Raw genomic sequence first — 20,048 nt, 5'->3', positions numbered from 1 at the left:
TAAAGGATAAAGTCCACATTGTAACATCTAGTTTGAATGGGTAAGTGTGCATCTTAACTTTTTTTTAATTGAAACCATGGGTAGATCTCCCTTCGTGCTTATTTCAAATCGACGGCATTACAAACTATGAGAAGATAAAAGAACGGTGAACAAGCAATTAGTGAAAGATACTCACAACTTTCTTAATATAATGCTACAGTGCTATAGTATCAATCTTAATTGAGCATATGCTAACTCCGCTCAACTAAATTATACTTTCGAGCTAAAAATTAGCTCGTTTATGGCACAAGATGACCACGAGGCTTGATTTGAGTCCATAAGTCTTAGAAGCCCATGGGCCTTTTTTTTTTTTTGACGGACTTAGCGTTAGATTTTATATAAATTATTAAATATTAAATAAGCCAAGCTAAGCTCATAAGAATTTCTTACGAGAAAATTTAAAAATTAAGCAGAGCCCAAGAACCCATAGGCCTTTATTTATTTATTTTTTAAGGGACCTAAAAGTCATTGAATATGAGCGCTATCGGCGATATTCGTCCTAAAGCGTGCCCCCTCGTCAGTTATTGACAGAACTTCCAGAACCGTCTGTCACCCCCCCCGAACCATGCCTCTCCCCTTGTCCTCGCCCCTGTCCGCGTCTCTCTTTCCTCTTCCTCCATTCCCGCCTCCTTCCTTCCCTCTCCGCCTCCCTTCTCCGACGCAAACCCTCCTTGTTTCAATCCGGCGACCCTCTTCTCCTCTCCTCTCATCTATCTCCACGGCTCGCTTCTCTCGCCGGAGCCGTCGCCGGATCTCCTGCTGCTCCCCCGTTCCCGCATCCATGGAGGAGTCTTCGCACTCTCAGGTTCTCTATATTCTCCATGAATCTCTTGTGGCTTAGCAAATTTGTGTCCCACCTGAGTTAGATATCACAGGAATCAATAAAATGAATAAGAAATTGTCCAGAATTCGACTAAGATCTTAAATGTCTTTGTCGAGGTACATCTTGATCGCAAAACAAACTAGAGTGCTTCGCGGTGATAACGAATGCCTTTTGCTTTTGGTTCTACTTGTTACTCTGTTGGAGTGCATTGTCCTTCCATTTACTTTACAACTAACACACTAAATAATGGGATTGTTTCCACACTGGCATAGCTGATATTGCTTAAAATGTCATGTTTTCAACTGCTATATTTTGTAGTGATGAACTCACTATTAATGCATAATATACTCAGGAATTCTTATCACACGCAAGGGCTCACTGGGTTGTTAGATATCTCATTTCTTGGAATGTTGCTGATGATGATAATTTAGTCTACCTCTACGCAAGCAGGAAAGCTAATCTATTCCTGTCGGACAAGGGCATTGAAGGTTGGTAATCTGCTTGCGTAGCCTTTGTTTCTTTACTCTTAAACATTTAAAATGCTATTTGCTACTGAACATTTTGATTCACATAGGGGAAATTTTTTGATAACATTCTTTCCTTTTGTTCATCTAAGATTCTGTTTAAGCAACTTGTGCAGTGAAGTAGTCGGTGTTCTCTCATTTTCATTTGTGACAATCCTCATCAAGTGAGAATACCAAACAAATGGGATCCATATAATACAGTTCCAATTAATAGATTCATTTTTATTTTAAAATTAGTAATTGCCAGAAAAAAAAGATAAAGATTACGTTAAGGTTTGAAAGTGAATATATTATTTATGTTAAGTGTATCTTATTATGAGAAAGAAACTCTTCACAATTTATTGAAGATTGGGTTGGAGATCTGCAGAAACCTTGGGTTGACTAGCTTGGACTTTGATCCCCATTTTTATCAATTCATACATTAGGCAGTTCGTTAATCATATTAGACATAACACTGCTTTTATCAATAATAACCTAATATGTAGTTTACAAGAAAATTTATGTTTTTGTGTGTGCTTATGTCCTTTGGCCTACCACTCGTCACTAAAGTTTGTTTGCATTTTTCTTCCCGCTACTTGGACCATTCGTTGTTCCGTGCATGACAACTATTTTCTCTGGATTTACCTAAGGATTACGACTAGCCATTCTCATAGTTTAGTAGAACACTGATATTAAGTCAATAGACCCTTGAATTACTTTAGGAATCAATGTTACTTAGCACTATAGAGTAGTAATATTCTTGGGTTACAAATCCCCTTTGTTAACATATTTTAATATGTGGAAGATAACTTTATACACCACAAGATATTCCATATATTTGTCTTAACCATTTCCATGTGATACAACAGCCTTCCATTCGAATGTACAAAATTCCACTCAATTGGAAGTTCACATGTTCTGTCGTTCAGACGTGTTTCGAATGAGTTGAGAACATCTACATTCTGGAAAATTCATTCAAACACTTATCGGGTTTTCGTAGTTATTGGTTGAGTCCATTTGAATGCCTATTGTAGTTTATGTTCGAGTTAATTTATTTTGAAGAGTTTGTTTTAGATAGGAGTTTGGTTTATCTCTAAATCTTGGCACATTGGAGAGAGCCTATATATATGTATTATGGTTCTGTGTTGGGTGATTATGCTATTCTTATTCGGTAAAGTTATTTTTCCCCATATTATATGAGATTTGAGATGAGGCCCCTTAATTTGGAGAGATTTTGAGGTTAATTTTGATTAGATGTCAATTTCTTAGATTGTCATTCGTTTATTTTATTATGTTTTCCAAGAGAATCATTTGAGTACCCCTTATCATCTGTGCCATTATGTCTAAAGGTAATGCCATGAGGCCATTGAGTTTAGATCGACTCACCAATAACATTGACATCTAATGCTATTGTGCTGTATGAATCACGATTCACATTTGACTGTAGTTATCTACTTGACATAGTGGTTTTAACTTTTATCTTATAAAGCTTCTCATCTACGATCCATTGTAATAGTATAGATCACCATATTTGAATTGCGAATTTGCGGTGACTAATGAGCATAATGTGTTACTCATTGACCTGTTGCCTCACCTTGTAGGTTGTATTGATTGCTCAACACTTTTTCCTAAGTATGCCTAGGCATAATTGAGAGCTTGCACATTACTTGCGTTTTGTCTAGTACATGCTTTTACTTTTATACCATCATGTGAGCTCTCAAGTTGCTATTTTAGCATGAGTTTTATGAGAAACATGGCATGTACCGATCTCTATTCCTGCTTGATGCAATGTATCTAAGAAAATGTCTTGCAGAATGAACATGGAATTTTTTTTGTTATTAATAATCTAATACCATCACAGGAGGAGAGAGTGACAATCTATGAGATGAAAACTTGTGGTGTTGTACATGGAGAGTGAACTGATATTTCAGTAGCTATGTCTCTCCATTATATTGTGTTGGACCTAATAATGCGAATAATGCGAATAAGAGATGCACGCACTACTCTTCAATATGGTTTGAAGTTTCAGTTTGAGCCATAGAAAAAAAATGAATATTTTAGACTGAAATAGAATTGTTGTAACCTATTGTGGTCCAAAATAAATGTCAAAAACCATAAATCTTAATAGCCTTAACCAAATGAGTATTAGCTTTAGTTTTCATTGACTTTTGGCCGTTACCGGTCTTTCTCTGGTGAAACTTCAAACCATACTTTTCAAGATCCTTTTTGTAAGTCCTTGGAATTGTAAAATCACAATATTTGGCACTTTCTTATCTTTGTTATGATATACCCATATTAGGGATTAATGGTTGATTCATCATCCTTGTTCCTTATTTGGCTTGTTACTAGCTAGAGGCATCTAAAGAAGTTGAATTCCTTTTCTTTTATATATATCGAACATATTGATCAAGGTCATTGATTTGACTGCGAAATACATGTGCCTATATAACATTTTTTTAATCACACTAATATTCTAGCAAGTAGCAACAATTACTCTTTGTTACATGTGTATAGTTGAAAAAAAATGAATTTGAAATACATGATTTCATGCTTTAAAAGTTCATATGTTGTTATTATGACCGATCATGTACCTCAATGCACTTGAGATACATAAAGTCTTAATAACATATTTTTAAGGTCCACATTAACAAGAATTTTAATATGAATATATTTAACTCCAGATAAATATACTCTAACAATAATGTCTAACAATAATGAAATAACTAAATGTCACTACTAATGTATCTTCAATCAAACTAAAATAACAAATAATTTAGAACTTAATGACTAATACATTTGAAAGATAAAAGGGGTAAGTCCTAAGTGGAGGTAGAGTTCCGGTACATTTCGCTTGGTCGCCACGCTGACTAGTACCTGAAATATTAGGATAAGGATCCCATGAGCCAATAACTATAATTTAGTGAGTGAAATCTACTCAAAGGCCAAACAAATTCAAAATTCATAGACATGATTGTAAGGTAAACCTTCAAATTCAGCGATATAAAATAACAGTTACACTAAGCATGCTTACAACAACAACAATAACTACGGAAACAATAATAATGTTAGTCATATCTAATAACATGCTTAGTATCAATGTACTGAATTTTTTCCATATTAATAATGCCTTATATGTCAATTGGGATAATACCCTATGGATCCATATCAATTAGAAGTCATCTCGATATATCGCTCATAACTTTTCCTCATAGCTGATCCAATTAGAGTTACCGGAAGGTATTACTATGTGATAAATGCATTTGTCTTTCCTCTTAAGGGTCACTAAGAGATGTCATTATATGATAAACTCATCATATCTCTTTCACTAATCATTGACTAGAGTCACGACACGAAATCTTTCGATTTAATCGGAGATTGTTCTTTAACCTCGTTAGAATCATCTAAGAAAGTCACTAAGTGATCCAAAAAAATTTTAGGTAGACTTGAGTCACCACAGAAAGTCGTAAGACGATCTATGCTAGGATTATTTTCTAAGCCATACCAATCATTAGTTTTGTTTTTTCACTAATATTCACGGTCAGTAAAATTGCTATTTACACGAAGTATAGCAATGCACTAAGTCATATATTTTGCACAGAAATATGATATTTAATTTACACATAGAAAGATAACATGATTATGTAAAAAATATGAAGTACAAGACGAATAAAAATATTAATGAACCCACTCACCTGAGTCTAGATAAAATGGCTGAATCTCTATTTTATGAACAAAGGCAAATCACCACCTTAAATTACATATTTTAGTTTAATTAATATCATGATTTTTGAAATTTAAAACGAATCGATTGTTAAAATATGCTAAATTAAGCGTAGAGATTTGGGTGGGCTACACCCTGCTAAAACCAATTAAATAGGATAGGCCCATGCCCCAAAACCCTTTAACTCATGAGCTGGGCTGTGGCTAGCCGGCAACCCATAATTATGAATCGAGTGGAGTCGTCCTTAGATTTGAAATCCAAATCTGAGTGAACCCGAAATTAAAATGGCTGGCTCGGGTTGAGTCTAAGCTCGACCATGCCCTCTCTCTTGAGTGAATTGACGAGAGAGGGAGGGGAAGATCATCGGCGATCATTGCCGCCAGCGGTCCACCGACTGCACCGGAGGATCCATGCCATCGCAGCCTTCAATTGGGTCAATGCTCTATGGATCCACATCAACTAGAAAACACTTCAAGATGATGCTTCGGTCTTTTTCTCATAGCCTATCCAGTTAGGGTTACCAGGAGGTATCACTAAGTGATAAACGCACCTTGTCTTTTTCACTAACTATTAAGAGAGATTAGAGTCATATCAGGAAATCTTTCAATCTAACCTAAGACTGTTCCCTAACCCTACCAAAATTATCTAAAAAGTCACCGTAGTGATTTAAAATAGGACTTTCCCCTAGACTTCCAAGTAGACTTGAGTTATGACAGAAAATCATAAGCGATATATGTCAAGATTGTTATCTAAGTCAAATTAAAAATCAGTTGTATTTTTCCACTAATATTCTTGTTTATAACAATTGCTATTTGCACGAAGTATATCAATACATTGAATCATATATTTTACACACAGAAATGTAATAACTAAATTTGCACAGAAATATAATAATTAAATTTGCATACAAAAATGTGGTTCGACAAAAAACACGAAATACGATACAAATAAATATATGAGCGAACCTACTCACTTGAGTCTAGGTAAGATAACGGAAATCTCTAATATTTAGTCCAGGTACTAGAAATCACCACCTTTAAATAATAAAGAAATAACACAAATTTTTATTTAATCCCTAATATAATTTTTGAATTTTAAAACATAATAAATGGCTAAAGTGGGCTGATTTAAACATCGTTGGATTGGACTGGGTTGAGCTGTAGTTGGCTTGCAGCCTATCTTTTCTTTTCATACTAATCGAGCTGGGCCAAAGTCCTACTCAAAACTAATGAAGGACTGGGTTGCGAGTTAGCCTATAGCCCACAACTTACTATTAAGGGTTAGGTCCGAAACCCAGATCCAAACCTGAGAGAAGAAAGAGGGAGAAAGAAGAGAGGGAGAAAAGGAAAGAGAGAGAGAGAAAATCGCTGTCGATCATTATCGTCGGCAGTCCACTAACCTCACCAATCACTCAGGAAGGTGAAAAAGTGGCCGACGACAAAGACTCCTCTTTCCATGGCCGACGGCCATGGAGGTTGCTTCCACGGTGGTCTGAGCCACGAAAGGTCCCACTTAAGGCATCCATCACAAGGCCAATAGCGTGGACAGCCGTGTGAAGGCTGTAAACTCCAGTTCTTGCTCAATCTTAGGCGTGGCCAAAGACGTTGAAATTATACTTGGCACATGGAGAGGAGAGGGCAAACTGACATAACGATGACAAACCTTGACGACTTTTAACTCATCGTCAGTTTATAGCTCCTTATTGCTGCCAAAGTTATGCTAATACCACATCTTGGAGCAGTGAGGATCTTAGATAAAATACCATGTGTGGTGTGGACCAGTGAATGCCAAAAGAGACAAGACGCTAATGGCAAGAAGCGACGAGGACGCAACTGAGGAAACTGCAAGCATGCAACCGGGACGGTCACGCATTAGGTAGGGGGAGAATGTGATGCCCAATCAAAATTTTGGGTGAAACCAAAGTGTCAAGGATGTCTAAAGACCGATTCGACATCATAGCGAAGCTAGTCTTAAGGGACACTGGGCAATAAATAGGCAAAATTGATATTTATCCGCTGTATTATTAAACAGATATATGGTAGCTGCTTTTGTTGACTTTCGGAAACCAAAGCCTCACTCGCAGCCTTATCTAGTTAGATGAGATATTTAGAATCCTTAGTCTTATCTCTAGCCTTCTAAATATCTAGAAAAGATATTTATAACTTTGGTTTTATCTATAGCCTTCTGAATATCTTAAAGAAGGTATTTGGAAATCATAGTAACTAAGTTTCTTTTGACTTTTATAAAAAGGCTTGAAAATTCTACTTGTAAAGGGATTTAAAGTTAGTGAATTAAAATAAAAATAAGAACTTTATAAAAAAAGTTTGTCTTTTCTACCTTATTAAAGTCTCTTTCTCTTTTTTTGCTTCTGCACTACATTTAAGTTGAGACTTATCTCATCTTGTGAAGAAGGTGGAGCATCGTGTGGACTAGCAAATCGATCAAAATAGTTAAGTCCGTGACAGCGTGCTCCTCATGTGACTTTTTTTCCCTAGTTATTATAGTGTAGATCTCCTAACTAACTATAATCCATGGTGAATTAGGAGGATTAAAGCCTCAATATCTTAATCCTCCAAAAGGATAGTAACCAACTCCTCCTGCTTATACCACCCAACTCCTGCCACCCACCTTAAAGAAGAAAGAGAAAGAAAGAGAATGAACAACAGGCAAATAAAACACAATTGGGTTGTGCATGTTGTATATTTAATATGTGAAATTTGTGTTGTCACTTCTCAAAATCAATGAGAATTCAACTGTGAAGATTGGCAGACAAATCTATGTTTTAACACATTAAAGTCATTCTTTATCCATATAGTTGATCTCTGTGTGGGCATATTTGTATAGCTACTACATTAAAAGTAAAATAAAAAAAGATAACCTTGAAGTGTGCAAACATGTCTAAAAAGTAAAATAAAAAAGATAACCTTGAAGTGTGCAAACATGTCTAACCGAGTGTGTACAGTTTTATTCACATGCAGAAATGTACTTGTGTCTATGTTTATATATTAAAGAAATACTATTGCTTTTGAACCAAACTTCTCTCTCCATGGCAGGTTATGATTTGAAAATTCAGCTTGAAGCAGAACATTGTGGACTTCCTGTGAATGTAAGCTATTGATACCCTAGTAGACCTTACAGTCTTTGATTAATAATTTCCAGTGTGCAGCTTTCAAAATCAAAATTCAGATACTTCAAGCATGGTACTTCAGTAAAACTTAATGTCTACCTGTAGATTTCACTCTATCTCTTATATGTTTTTGTCATTCTTCAGGTGACTCAGAAGTTCCCTCATCTTATGGGTTATAAAGCATTTAAACTTCCACAATCCACGGATGTCAGAAACCTCCTCAAATGCCAGTTAGCTGTTGCTTCTCTTTGTGGCAAGTCTTACTCTTTTGAGAAACAAACTAATCAATATACCGACTCAATTGACTTTATCTGTTTTTTTTAACTTCAAGTAATTTCTTCTATTTTTTTGTTCTATATATATATATATATATATATTTATGAACTTGAACAGCAGGTGGCAGAATTAAAAAATTAATCAATATGAGTTTTAATGCATCCTCTACTGAAAATCGTGTACGCTACAATTCTATATGGAAGAAGATGCTTTTTGGTATTACACTTTCTACATTTGCTTAATTCCACTTTTATATATCGAAAAATGCAAGCTACACCCTGGTTCGTAGGATCAGTCGATGTCAATCGAGGCTCGATTCGAACTCTTTCTTCTCACTCTCTCACTTTCTTTCTCTTACTCTTTCTTTCTCTTTCTCTTCTTATCATATAGCCATTATTTTTTTTACAGAGAGATTTATCTCCGACGAACTCCGACAATGCATATCTAACTCCGGCGAACTTCGTTATATAATTTTTTAATTTTTATTTATTTATTTCTCTCTTAGTTTTCTCATTTCTTCTATTCTCTATCTCCTTTTCTTCTCTTTTTTTTCTTCTTCTTCACTTCACTATAGTTTTATTTTCTTTGTTTTGTTTTCTTCCACTAGCTCTCTCTCTAATCTCTTCTTTTTTTCAATTTTCATCGCACCATAGTTTTTCTTTCTTTATTTTGTCATTTTTTTCTTATTTTTATTTTTTTTTGTATTTTAAAATAATATTTAGAATTTACATAATTAAAAAAAGTTCGATATGATCTAGGCGACCGATATGTATCGTTTTTTCGAAAGACCGACTCTGATCTTGATCCCTATTTTTTGAACCTTGAGCTACACAGTTATGTGGAACAACTTAAAACTTTCTTTTTGTTATCCTTTGAGAATAAAGTTAAATATTGCAATTTTAATTGCACATACCAACTTAAAGTACTTCACATATAGATAGCCAATATAGCTACATGTATTAGGCTTGGAGGTCTCCTTATATAAAACTATCATATATAACAATTATATATATATAGATATAAATATATGCATATATGAGCTATGTATACTAAGCATGTATTGTCTCTGTATTTTTCAAGGTTTGTCGTATTAGCGTATTCGTATCGTATTGTATCTATATCCATGCTTCATAGCCTGAAGGTTATGTTACATCGAATTTAGTATGTGCATGGTCCATCCATTTATTATGGCCACTACATTACGAGCCCTCTAACGTGCTTCATTAATTTAAGAAGCTAATGCATCTATAGTTTGATTGACTCTTGAGGATAGGTCATACATTAAAGCTGATTATGTTATTGTTGATGTACATATAATCTTATGTTATATCTTAGGTATATCATATCACATGTATGATGTATATCTATATATTTTCATAATGAGAAAGAGAACCATGGTTCCCTTTCATTACATGGTATCAGTGCCCAAGGCACGATCCCCCCAGTCCATCTCGAGTCACATCTTCTTGAGAGCGACAAGTTGCCCTATCCCGATCGTGTTCGAATGCCCTTGCGAACATCTGCATCAGGTACGCAAAAACAGAGAACGCGAAATGCGCGTTCGTACACCTGCATCGCATTCGCACATACAGAGAACGTCTTTTATGTGTTCAAACGCGATCAGGCGCGTTTGAACGCGATCGGCGGGATTCCACTAGGATTAGGGTTAGTTATTGTTATTAGAATTTGTTGGCTAGCCTCTATAAAGGTGTGGATGGCAGCCAAATTCATTATGCTATTGGAATATTGGTTTCTTTGCCAACCTACTACCTCTACCGTTGGCAAGGTCTCTCATAACTTCTAATCTCCCTTGTCTGTCAAGTCTTCCCTCTTCTTTGGAATCTCGACCACTTCTTCCCTTTCGTCTTAATCTTTTAAACAACATCACTCATCCACCCTCATCTCCATTATCATCCATAACCCTAACTTTCACTCTACCCGTCACCATCACCATCATCCGCAATATATCGTATTTTCGTCCCAGTTATAATTCGAATCTGCGAAGGGCGTAAATACGAAAAACGTAGATCAGGGAGTTACTGTCACGACCCAAAATCGGAATCACGACCGGCCATGCATCTCAATATGCTTGAGATGCACGAAGCCTTAATAATACTCTCTATCTATACGATGACGAGATAATTAAATAAAATAAGAATATGCTTTATTAAAATTTTTATTACTAAAGGCAATTGGAATAAAATAAACAATGTTAATGTTTTTGAATCTCTAAAACTAAATAAAATAAAATAAAATCTTCTAATCTAGAGCATAAAATCTAAAAGAGCGGAAGGGTAAATAGGTGAATCCTAAGTGGAGGTGGAATCCGGGTACATCACGCTCAGTCGCCCCGCTGACTATTACCTGAAATAAATAAACAAATACAAAACAATAGAACTCGTGAGCCAACAAATATAGCTCAGTGAGTGGAATCCACTCGAACCAAATAAACTTTTAAAACATATTAATGCTGAATAAATGAACTAAAAGCAACAATAACCATCATAATATGCAATAGACATGCTCTCTACATAATAACAATAGTAACAATAGAGAAATGTCACAACTTGTAACCTTGTACGTTTTCCAATTTATTACATCTTTTTGATATTTATACTGTCATATGTCTCAATGGGTCTAAACCCTGTGGATCCATATCAACTAGAAGTCACCTCGAGATGACGCTCGGGACTTTTCTTCATAGCTGATCCGGTTAGGGTCGCCAGAGGGTATCACCCTGTGATCAACACACTCTGTCTTTTCCTCTAACCGTTGAGAGAAGTTAGAGTCACCTAGGAATCTCTCCTAGGACTGTTCCCTAACCCTGCCAGAGTCACCTAAGGAAGTCACCGCAGTGATCTAATTTAGGACTTTCCCCTGGACTTCCAGATAGACTTGAGTCACCACGGAAAATCACAAACGATTTATACCGGGACTGTTCTCTAAGTCATATCAACATTAGTCTCATTTTTTCTTTTCAAAATTTTCAATATTAGCACGAAGTATGGTGATACACTGAATATAATAATTAAATGCACACAGAAAATAAAACAATTAAATTTTCACATGTACGGATGAAATAAATAGACTTGCATACAAAAATTGCAATAAATTAATTTTTACACATGGGGGTGAAATAAATAATTTGCACACAGAAAATTTATATAATCTGACAAAAATACGAAATACAATAAAATAAATACGTGAGTGAACCCACTCACCTGAGTCTAGGCAAGACAACCAAAATCTCAAATCTCTAGCCCACGTACTAAAAATCACCACCTTAAATAATAAATAACAATAACGTTTTTAATTAACATAATTAATTAAAAAAATTTATACAATTTTACCTAAGAATAATTTATTTGGGCTAAAATAAACCCAAATCAATTGGGCTGGGCTGCAGCTGGCCCGCAGCCCACCCAAAACCGTTTCATCAATGGATTGGGCCAAGGCCCAATCCAATTAGATAATGGAACCGGGTCGGGTTCCTTGGATTCGGATCCAACCCGACCCGAATCCACTACTAAAGGGGTAAGATCAGACTCGACAACCCGAGTCTGTCTTCCCCAAACCGAAGAGAGAGAGAGAAAAAGAGAGGAAGAAGGAAGAAGAAGAAGAAGAAGAAGAAGAAGAAGGAGAAGGCGACGCCGGCGGCCGCCACTGCGGGGGTTCGTCGGCGCACCCTTAGTTCCTGACGGGATCCGGAGGTAGCGGCCGCGACTCGAAGCCATCGGCCGGCGCGATTTGCCGACGAGGCCGAAAACCCCCAAATCAGGTAATTTCGAATTTTCTCATTTAAAATTTAATTAAGTTAGAGGGGTGGGAGAGGGCTTACGTGGGAGTCGTGTGGTGGTCTCTGCTGGCTCCGGCGACGCTCCGGCTGGCCGATTCCACGGCGACAACTCCGTCGGTGAAGGAGGATGAAAAGAGAGAGAGAGAGAGAGAGAGAGAGAGAGAGACTCAGATCCTTAAACAGAGATTAGGGTTATTAATTTATAGATTAGAAAAGGATTAAACCTAATCTGATTCGGATTAGGTGAAATCCCTTCTCTCCCACTGCGTACCAGAGTGGGAGAGGGGAGGGGCTGCACGTGCAGAGCACGTGCACCCTCCTCTCTCAACCCCTTTTTTTTTTTTTATATTATTCTGGTTTTGACAACTATTCCCAACAAAAAGAAATTTCGTCCTCGAAATTAAGATTAGTGTAATATAAGAATAAGGTAATACCGTAATAGTCTTTAAGAAGATTAAGGAAATAGCTCTGGATGCTTTTCCCTCATCTCATCTTCACGCTCCCAAGTCGCTTCCTCTGGCCTGTGGTTTTGTCATAAAATCTTCACGAAGGAGATTACCCTATTTCGAAGAGTTCTTTGCTGAGTCTCTAGAATTTCCACAGGTTGCTCCTCATAAGATAGATTTTCTCGGATCTCCAGAGGCTCGAAATCGATCACATGGTCTGCACTAGGCACATACTTTCTCAACATAGATACATGGAAGACATTATGCACTTTAGATAACCTAGGTGGTAGTGCTATCTGGTATGCCACCTCTCCGATGCGCCCTAACACCTCAAAAGGTCCAATAAAACGAGGACTTAACTTGCCTTTCTTACCAAACCTGATCAATCCTTTCCAAGGTGACACCTTTAGGAAAACCATGTCGCCCACCTGAAACTCAAGGTTTCTTCTCCGGTTATCAGCATAGCTCTTTTGACGGCTTTGAGCTGCAAGAAGCTTTTCCTTGATTTTAACAATTTTCTGCGTGGCATCTTGTACCATATCAGGTCCCAATAACTGTTTTTCACCAACCTCAAACCAACAAAGTGGAGATCTACATTTTCTACCATACAACGCCTCGTAAGGTGCTAACCCCAAACTCGAATGGTAGCTATTATTATATGAGAACTCCATGAGTGGAAGATGATCATCCCAATTTCCTTTCCATTCCAAAGAGCATGCTCGCAACATATCCTCAAGGGTTTGAATAGTCCTCTCGGATTGTCCATCAGTTTGCGGGTGATAAGCTGAACTGAATCTCAAACGTGTGCCCATAGCTGAATGAAGACTCCGCCAGAATTTAGAAACAAAACGAGGATCTCGATCAGATACGATAGACAAAGGTGCGCCATGGAGTCGAATAATCTCTCTAATATAAAGCTGTGCAAGACGATCTAAAGAGTAAGTCATACGAATGGCCAAGAAGTGAGCAGACTTAGTTAGTCTGTCCACGATCACCCAAATTGCATCATGATTCGATCTAGTGCGGGGGAGTCCCGAGACAAAGTCCATAGTCACATCCTCCCACTTCCATTCCGATAAAGGCAAAGGCTGTAACATCCCTGCAGGTTTTTGGTGCTCAACTTTGACTTGCTGACAAGTAAGACATTTGGCCACAAAGTTTGCTATGTCCTGTTTCATGCCATTCCACCAGAAATTTTCTCGCAAATCTCTATACATTTTTGTGCTGCCTGGGTGGATACTGAATCCTGAACTGTGAGCCTCTGACATAATTTCATTCTTTAACTCCTCACTAACTGGGACGCAAACTCGATTATGGTACTTGACTAGTCCTTCATCTGATCTTGAATAGCCAGGAGCTTCTCCTTTTTCTAATCCTTCCAAGATCTTCTTAAGGTTGGCATCCTCTAATTGAGCAGCCTGGATGCGATCTAAAAGTGTAGGTTTGACCACTAGCCGGTTGCAAATAGCTACTCTCTCTGGGTTTAATGTTACTTCAATCTTCAGGCGTCTAAAATCTTCAATAATACACTGCTGACAAGTAAGTGCTGATAAGTGCCCCTCTGATGATTTCCTGCTCAAAGCATCGGCTACCACATTTGCCTTCCCAGGATGGTAATTAATACTAACATCATAATCCTTGATTAACTCTAGCCACCTGCGCTGCCTCAAATTAAGTTCTTTCTGAGTGAAAATATACTTGAGGCTTTTGTGATCAGTAAAAATTTCACAAGATTCTCCATAAAGATAGTGACGCCAGATTTTTAGTGCAAAAACCACTGCAGCCAACTCAAGATCATGAGTAGGATAATTCTTCTCATGAATCTTAAGTTGTCTAGATGCATAAGCTATCACCTTTCCATGCTGCATCAAAACACAACCGAGACCCTGTCGGGATGCATCACTGTAAATCACAAAGTTACCACCCTCTGCCGGAAGTGAAAGGATAGGAGCTGAAATCAAACTCTGCTTGAGTACTTGGAAGCTATTTTCACAATCATCTGACCACTCAAATTTTACCCCCTTTTTGGTGAGGTGAGTAAGTGGCAAGGCAATCCGTGAAAATCCCTCCACAAATCTTCTATAGTAGCCTGCCAATCCAAGAAAACTACGTACTTCAGATACTGAAGTAGGCTTCGGCCATTTGCTAACAGCCTCGATCTTCTTTTGATCCACCTTGATTCCATCCTTGCTGATTATATGTCCTAAGAACGCCACCTCGTCCAACCAAAACTCACATTTCTTAAACTTGACATAAAGTTTTTCCTCACGAAGAGTTTGAAGTATTGTCCTCAGATGTTCCTCATGCTTTTCTTTGCTCTTGGAATAGATCAATATATCATCAATGAATATCACAAAACAAATTGGTCCAAGAAGGTTTTGAAGATCCGGTTCATTAAGTCCATAAAAGCTGCAGGTGCATTTGTAAGGCCAAAAGGCATCACTAAGAACTCATAATGGCCATAGCGAGTCCTAAATGCTGTCTTTGCAATATCCTCATTCCTTATCTTCAATTGGTGATAACCAGACCTCAAATCGATTTTTGAGAAGACCTGAGAGCCTTGAAGTTGATCAAAGAGATCATCAATCCGGGGTAGTGGATACCTGTTCTTCACAGTGACTTTATTTAATTCCCGATAATCAATGCAAAGACGCATTGATCCATCTTTCTTCTTTACAAATAAAACTGGTGCTCCCCAAGGTGACACACTCGGACGAATAAAACCCAAATCCAGCAACTCTTGAAGTTGGGTCTGTAACTCTCTAAGTTCTGCTGGTGCCATCCTGTAGGGTGCCTTTGATATTGGTTCAGTGCCAGGGAGCAGGTCTATGGTGAAGTCTATCTCTCTATCGGGTGGAAGACCAGGTAGATCTTCAGGAAAGACATCTGGAAATTCACTTACCACTTGAAGTTCATGAATCTCCTGCTCTGCACGCTCCACGCCCACTACCGATGCCAAAAAGCCTGGGCATCCCTTCTTCATTAATCGATTTGCTTGAAGTGCTGAGATAATACTGGTCGTAGGAATCTTTCGCTCACCTTGGAAGAAAAATTCTGGCTTCTCCGGGATAGAAAATGTAACCCTTTTCATTCTACAGTCCACTATAGCATGATGTGCAGATAACCAATCCATACCCAGTATAACATCAAAATCATGCATGTCTAGACAAATAAGATCTACTGGAAGTTTCTGACTGTCTATCTCTACTAAACAAGATTTGCAGATAAGATTTAAAAGTATGGTCCTCCCTATGGGTGTAGTCACTGCTAAACATGATTCCATAATCTCAGGTGCAATAGGTAATAAGGAAAGAAAATCAGGTGAACCAAAAGAATGAGAGGCTCCAGAGTCAAAAAGGACTTTTGCTGGTATGGAAGAAACAGATAATATACCTTGCACCACGGATGGTGAGTGCTCAGCTTCTTCCTGGGTCAAAGTATAAACTCTTCCTTTATTCTCTGGCCTCGCTCCTGGATTTCCGCTACTTGCTGGAGGCCTATTGTTCGTTGTACCAGACTGGGACGGGCGATGCTGTTGATCCTGCTGAGAAGTCGGACGCCATCCCCCACATGGTGCTCTGCAATCTCTCGCTAAGTGGCCCGGTCTCCCACAGTTGTAGCAGCTTCGAGGTACTCCATTGCACCCAACACTAGACGAATGTGAGCGTCCACACCTCGTACAACTTTTAGGCTGACTCTGTTTGGGACCTCCCCCAGAAGGGTTTGGTCCACTCCCGACCCTCAAGGGCTGTCCAAACGACTGACCACCTCCTCTGTTTTGCTCCTGAAACCTCCTCGGCTTCTTCTGTGGATGCTGCTGTTCTCGTTCTTGGCGAAGCTCCCCAATATTTCTTTCGGCAAGTAGTGCCTTAGACACCATTTCTGGAAGTGTCTGACACTGAAATAATGATATCCTATCTCTGATGGCTGGCCGCAACTTACCCTCGAAGAAGCTAACTTTCTCTTCCTCGCTCGCTGCTATGTGTGGAACAAATCGCAACAGCTCGGTGAACCTCGCCTCAAAGTCCACTACAGACATGCCTCCCTGTCTCAGCTCAAAGAACTCATCATGCTTCTTCTTCTTTAAGGCCCGAGGGTAGTACTTCTCGAAGAAAATCTTCTTAAAGTTTCCCCAAGTAAGCTCCTTCTCTCGTCCAATGAACTGGCGCTCAATCATCTGCCACCAATGCTCTGCCCGATCCTCAAACAAATAGGTTGTCAAAGCAACCTTTTGATCCTCTGAACAATCCAAAACCCGTAATATCTTCTCAATTCGCAGCAGCCATGCCTCTGCTTCGATCGGATCAGTAGTCCCTCTAAAGGCAGGCGGAGATGCCTTTAAAAATTTTTCAAACACTGTACCCCTATCTAGACTAAGGGGCCTAGACTCTGATGGAGCCGGAGTCTGCGATGACTGTCCTCCAACGGCCTGAAGAAGGGTCTGAAGCACCGATAACACAGTATGAGTAGCAGGAGCTGGGGCAGGAGTAGGAATCTGGGCAGAGGTAGGAGCAGTTTCCGATCCCAAACCAGGAATAGCAGTAGGTGCAAGAGCTGGCGCTTGAGTAGGAGTTGGCTCTTGCTCCCTAGTCCGGTCAGGAGATAAACTCTGGGCTGCAGCTCCCTGACGACGACGACGCGTATACATATTGTCCCTTCAAGATTTATAATGAGATAAGAATAATTTTACTGAATATAAAAAAAAAATTTCATAACGAACCTGAGCTGATGCCACCGGACCTCCACACAACTCTAAGGGTGATTTAGGATAACACAAATTTAGGCTCTGATACCAACATTGTCACGACCCAAAATCGGAATCACGACCGGCCATGCATCTCAATATGCTTGAGATGCACGAAGCCTTAATAATACTCTCTATCTATATGATGACGAGATAATTAAATAAAATAAGAATATGCTTTATTAAAATTTTTATTACTAAAGGCAATTGGAATAAAATAAACAATGTTAATGTTTTTGAATCTCTAAAACTAAATAAAATAAAATAAAATCTTCTAATCTAGAGCACAAAATCTAAAAGAGCGGAAGGGTAAATAGGTGAATCCTAAGTGGAGGTGGAATCCGGGTACATCACGCTCAGTCGCCCCGCTGACTATTACCTGAAATAAATAAACAAATACAAAACAATAGAACTCGTGAGCCAACAAATATAGCTCAGTGAGTGGAATCCACTCGAACCAAATAAACTTTTAAAACATATTAATGCTGAATAAATGAACTAAAAGCAACAATAACCATCATAATATGCAATAGACATGCTCTCTACATAATAACAATAGTAACAATAGAGAAATGTCACAACTTGTAACCTTGTACGTTTTCCAATTTATTACATCTTTTTGATATTTATACTGTCATATGTCTCAATGGGTCTAAACCCTGTGGATCCATATCAACTAGAAGTCACCTCGAGATGACGCTCGGGACTTTTTTTCATAGCTGATCCGGTTAGGGTCGCCAGAGGGTATCACCCTGTGATCAACACACTCTGTCTTTTCCTCTAACCGTTGAGAGAAGTTAGAGTCACCTAGGAATCTCTCCTAGGACTGTTCCCTAACCCTGCCAGAGTCACCTAAGGAAGTCACCGCAGTGATCTAATTTAGGACTTTCCCCTGGACTTCCAGATAGACTTGAGTCACCACGGAAAATCACAAACGATTTATACCGGGACTGTTCTCTAAGTCATATCAACATTAGTCTCATTTTTTCTTTTCAAAATTTTCAATATTAGCACGAAGTATGGTGATACACTGAATATAATAATTAAATGCACACAGAAAATAAAACAATTAAATTTTCACATGTACGGATGAAATAAATAGACTTGCATACAAAAATTGCAATAAATTAATTTTTACACATGGGGGTGAAAGAAATAATTTGCACACAGAAAATTTATATAATCTGACAAAAATACGAAATACAATAAAATAAATACGTGAGTGAACCCACTCACCTGAGTCTAGGCAAGACAACCAAAATCTCAAATCTCTAGCCCACGTACTAAAAATCACCACCTTAAATAATAAATAACAATAACGTTTTTAATTAACATAATTAATTAAAAAAATTTATACAATTTTACCTAAGAATAATTTATTTGGGCTAAAATAAACCCAAATCAATTGGGCTGGGCTGCAGCTGGCCCGCAGCCCACCCAAAACCGTTTCATCAATGGATTGGGCCAAGGCCCAATCCAATTAGATAATGGAACCGGGTCGGGTTCCTTGGATTCGGATCCAACCCGACCCGAATCCACTACTAAAGGGGTAAGATCAGACTCGACAACCCGAGTCTGTCTTCCCCAAACCGAAGAGAGAGAGAGAAAAAGAGAGGAAGAAGGAAGAAGAAGAAGAAGAAGAAGAAGAAGAAGGAGAAGGCGACGCCGGCGGCCGCCACTGCGGGGGTTCGTCGGCGCACCCTTAGTTCCTGACGGGATCCGGAGGTAGCGGCCGCGACTCGAAGCCATCGGCCGGCGCGATTTGCCGACGAGGCCGAAAACCCCCAAATCAGGTAATTTCGAATTTTCTCATTTAAAATTTAATTAAGTTAGAGGGGTGGGAGAGGGCTTACGTGGGAGTCGTGTGGTGGTCTCTGCTGGCTCCGGCGACGCTCCGGCTGGCCGATTCCACGGCGACAACTCCGTCGGTGAAGGAGGATGAAAAGAGAGAGAGAGAGAGAGAGAGAGAGAGAGAGACTCAGATCCTTAAACAGAGATTAGGGTTATTAATTTATAGATTAGAAAAGGATTAAACCTAATCTGATTCGGATTAGGTGAAATCCCTTCTCTCCCACTGCGTACCAGAGTGGGAGAGGGGAGGGGCTGCACGTGCAGAGCACGTGCACCCTCCTCTCTCAACCCCTTTTTTTTTTTTTATATTATTCTGGTTTTGACAACTATTCCCAACAAAAAGAAATTTCGTCCTCGAAATTAAGATTAGTGTAATATAAGAATAAGGTAATACCGTAATAGTCTTTAAGAAGATTAAGGAAATAGCTCTGGATGCTTTTCCCTCATCTCATCTTCACGCTCCCAAGTCGCTTCCTCTGGCCTGTGGTTTTGTCATAAAATCTTCACGAAGGAGATTACCCTATTTCGAAGAGTTCTTTGCTGAGTCTCTAGAATTTCCACAGGTTGCTCCTCATAAGATAGATTTTCTCGGATCTCCAGAGGCTCGAAATCGATCACATGGTCTGCACTAGGCACATACTTTCTCAACATAGATACATGGAAGACATTATGCACTTTAGATAACCTAGGTGGTAGTGCTATCTGGTATGCCACCTCTCCGA

The 20,048-nt window shown here is 38.6% G+C and overlaps 1 protein-coding gene across 2 annotated transcripts in view; it reads left to right on the top strand.

Moving 5' to 3' along the window:
• The first annotated feature begins 536 nt into the window (after positions 1-536).
• The window catches only part of LOC140763168 (pullulanase 1, chloroplastic), a 93,275-nt gene continuing 73,763 nt past the window's right edge, over positions 537-20,048 (top strand). For both annotated transcript variants that reach the window (XM_073101239.1, XM_073101238.1), the window contains exons 1-4: positions 537-844; positions 1,215-1,350; positions 8,140-8,192; positions 8,358-8,466. In XM_073101239.1, the coding sequence (XP_072957340.1) occupies positions 605-844; positions 1,215-1,350; positions 8,140-8,192; positions 8,358-8,466 (538 nt within the window). In that variant the 5' untranslated portion in view covers positions 537-604. The remainder of the gene's footprint in view (positions 845-1,214; positions 1,351-8,139; positions 8,193-8,357; positions 8,467-20,048) is intronic.

Source organism: Typha angustifolia, chromosome 7, assembly GCF_048772165.1.
Source record: "Typha angustifolia cultivar Huaian chromosome 7, ASM4877216v1, whole genome shotgun sequence".
Taxonomy (NCBI): domain Eukaryota; kingdom Viridiplantae; phylum Streptophyta; class Magnoliopsida; order Poales; family Typhaceae; genus Typha; species Typha angustifolia.
Note: the sequence above shows the minus strand (reverse complement) of the source record. Positions and strands in the feature narration are given on the sequence as shown.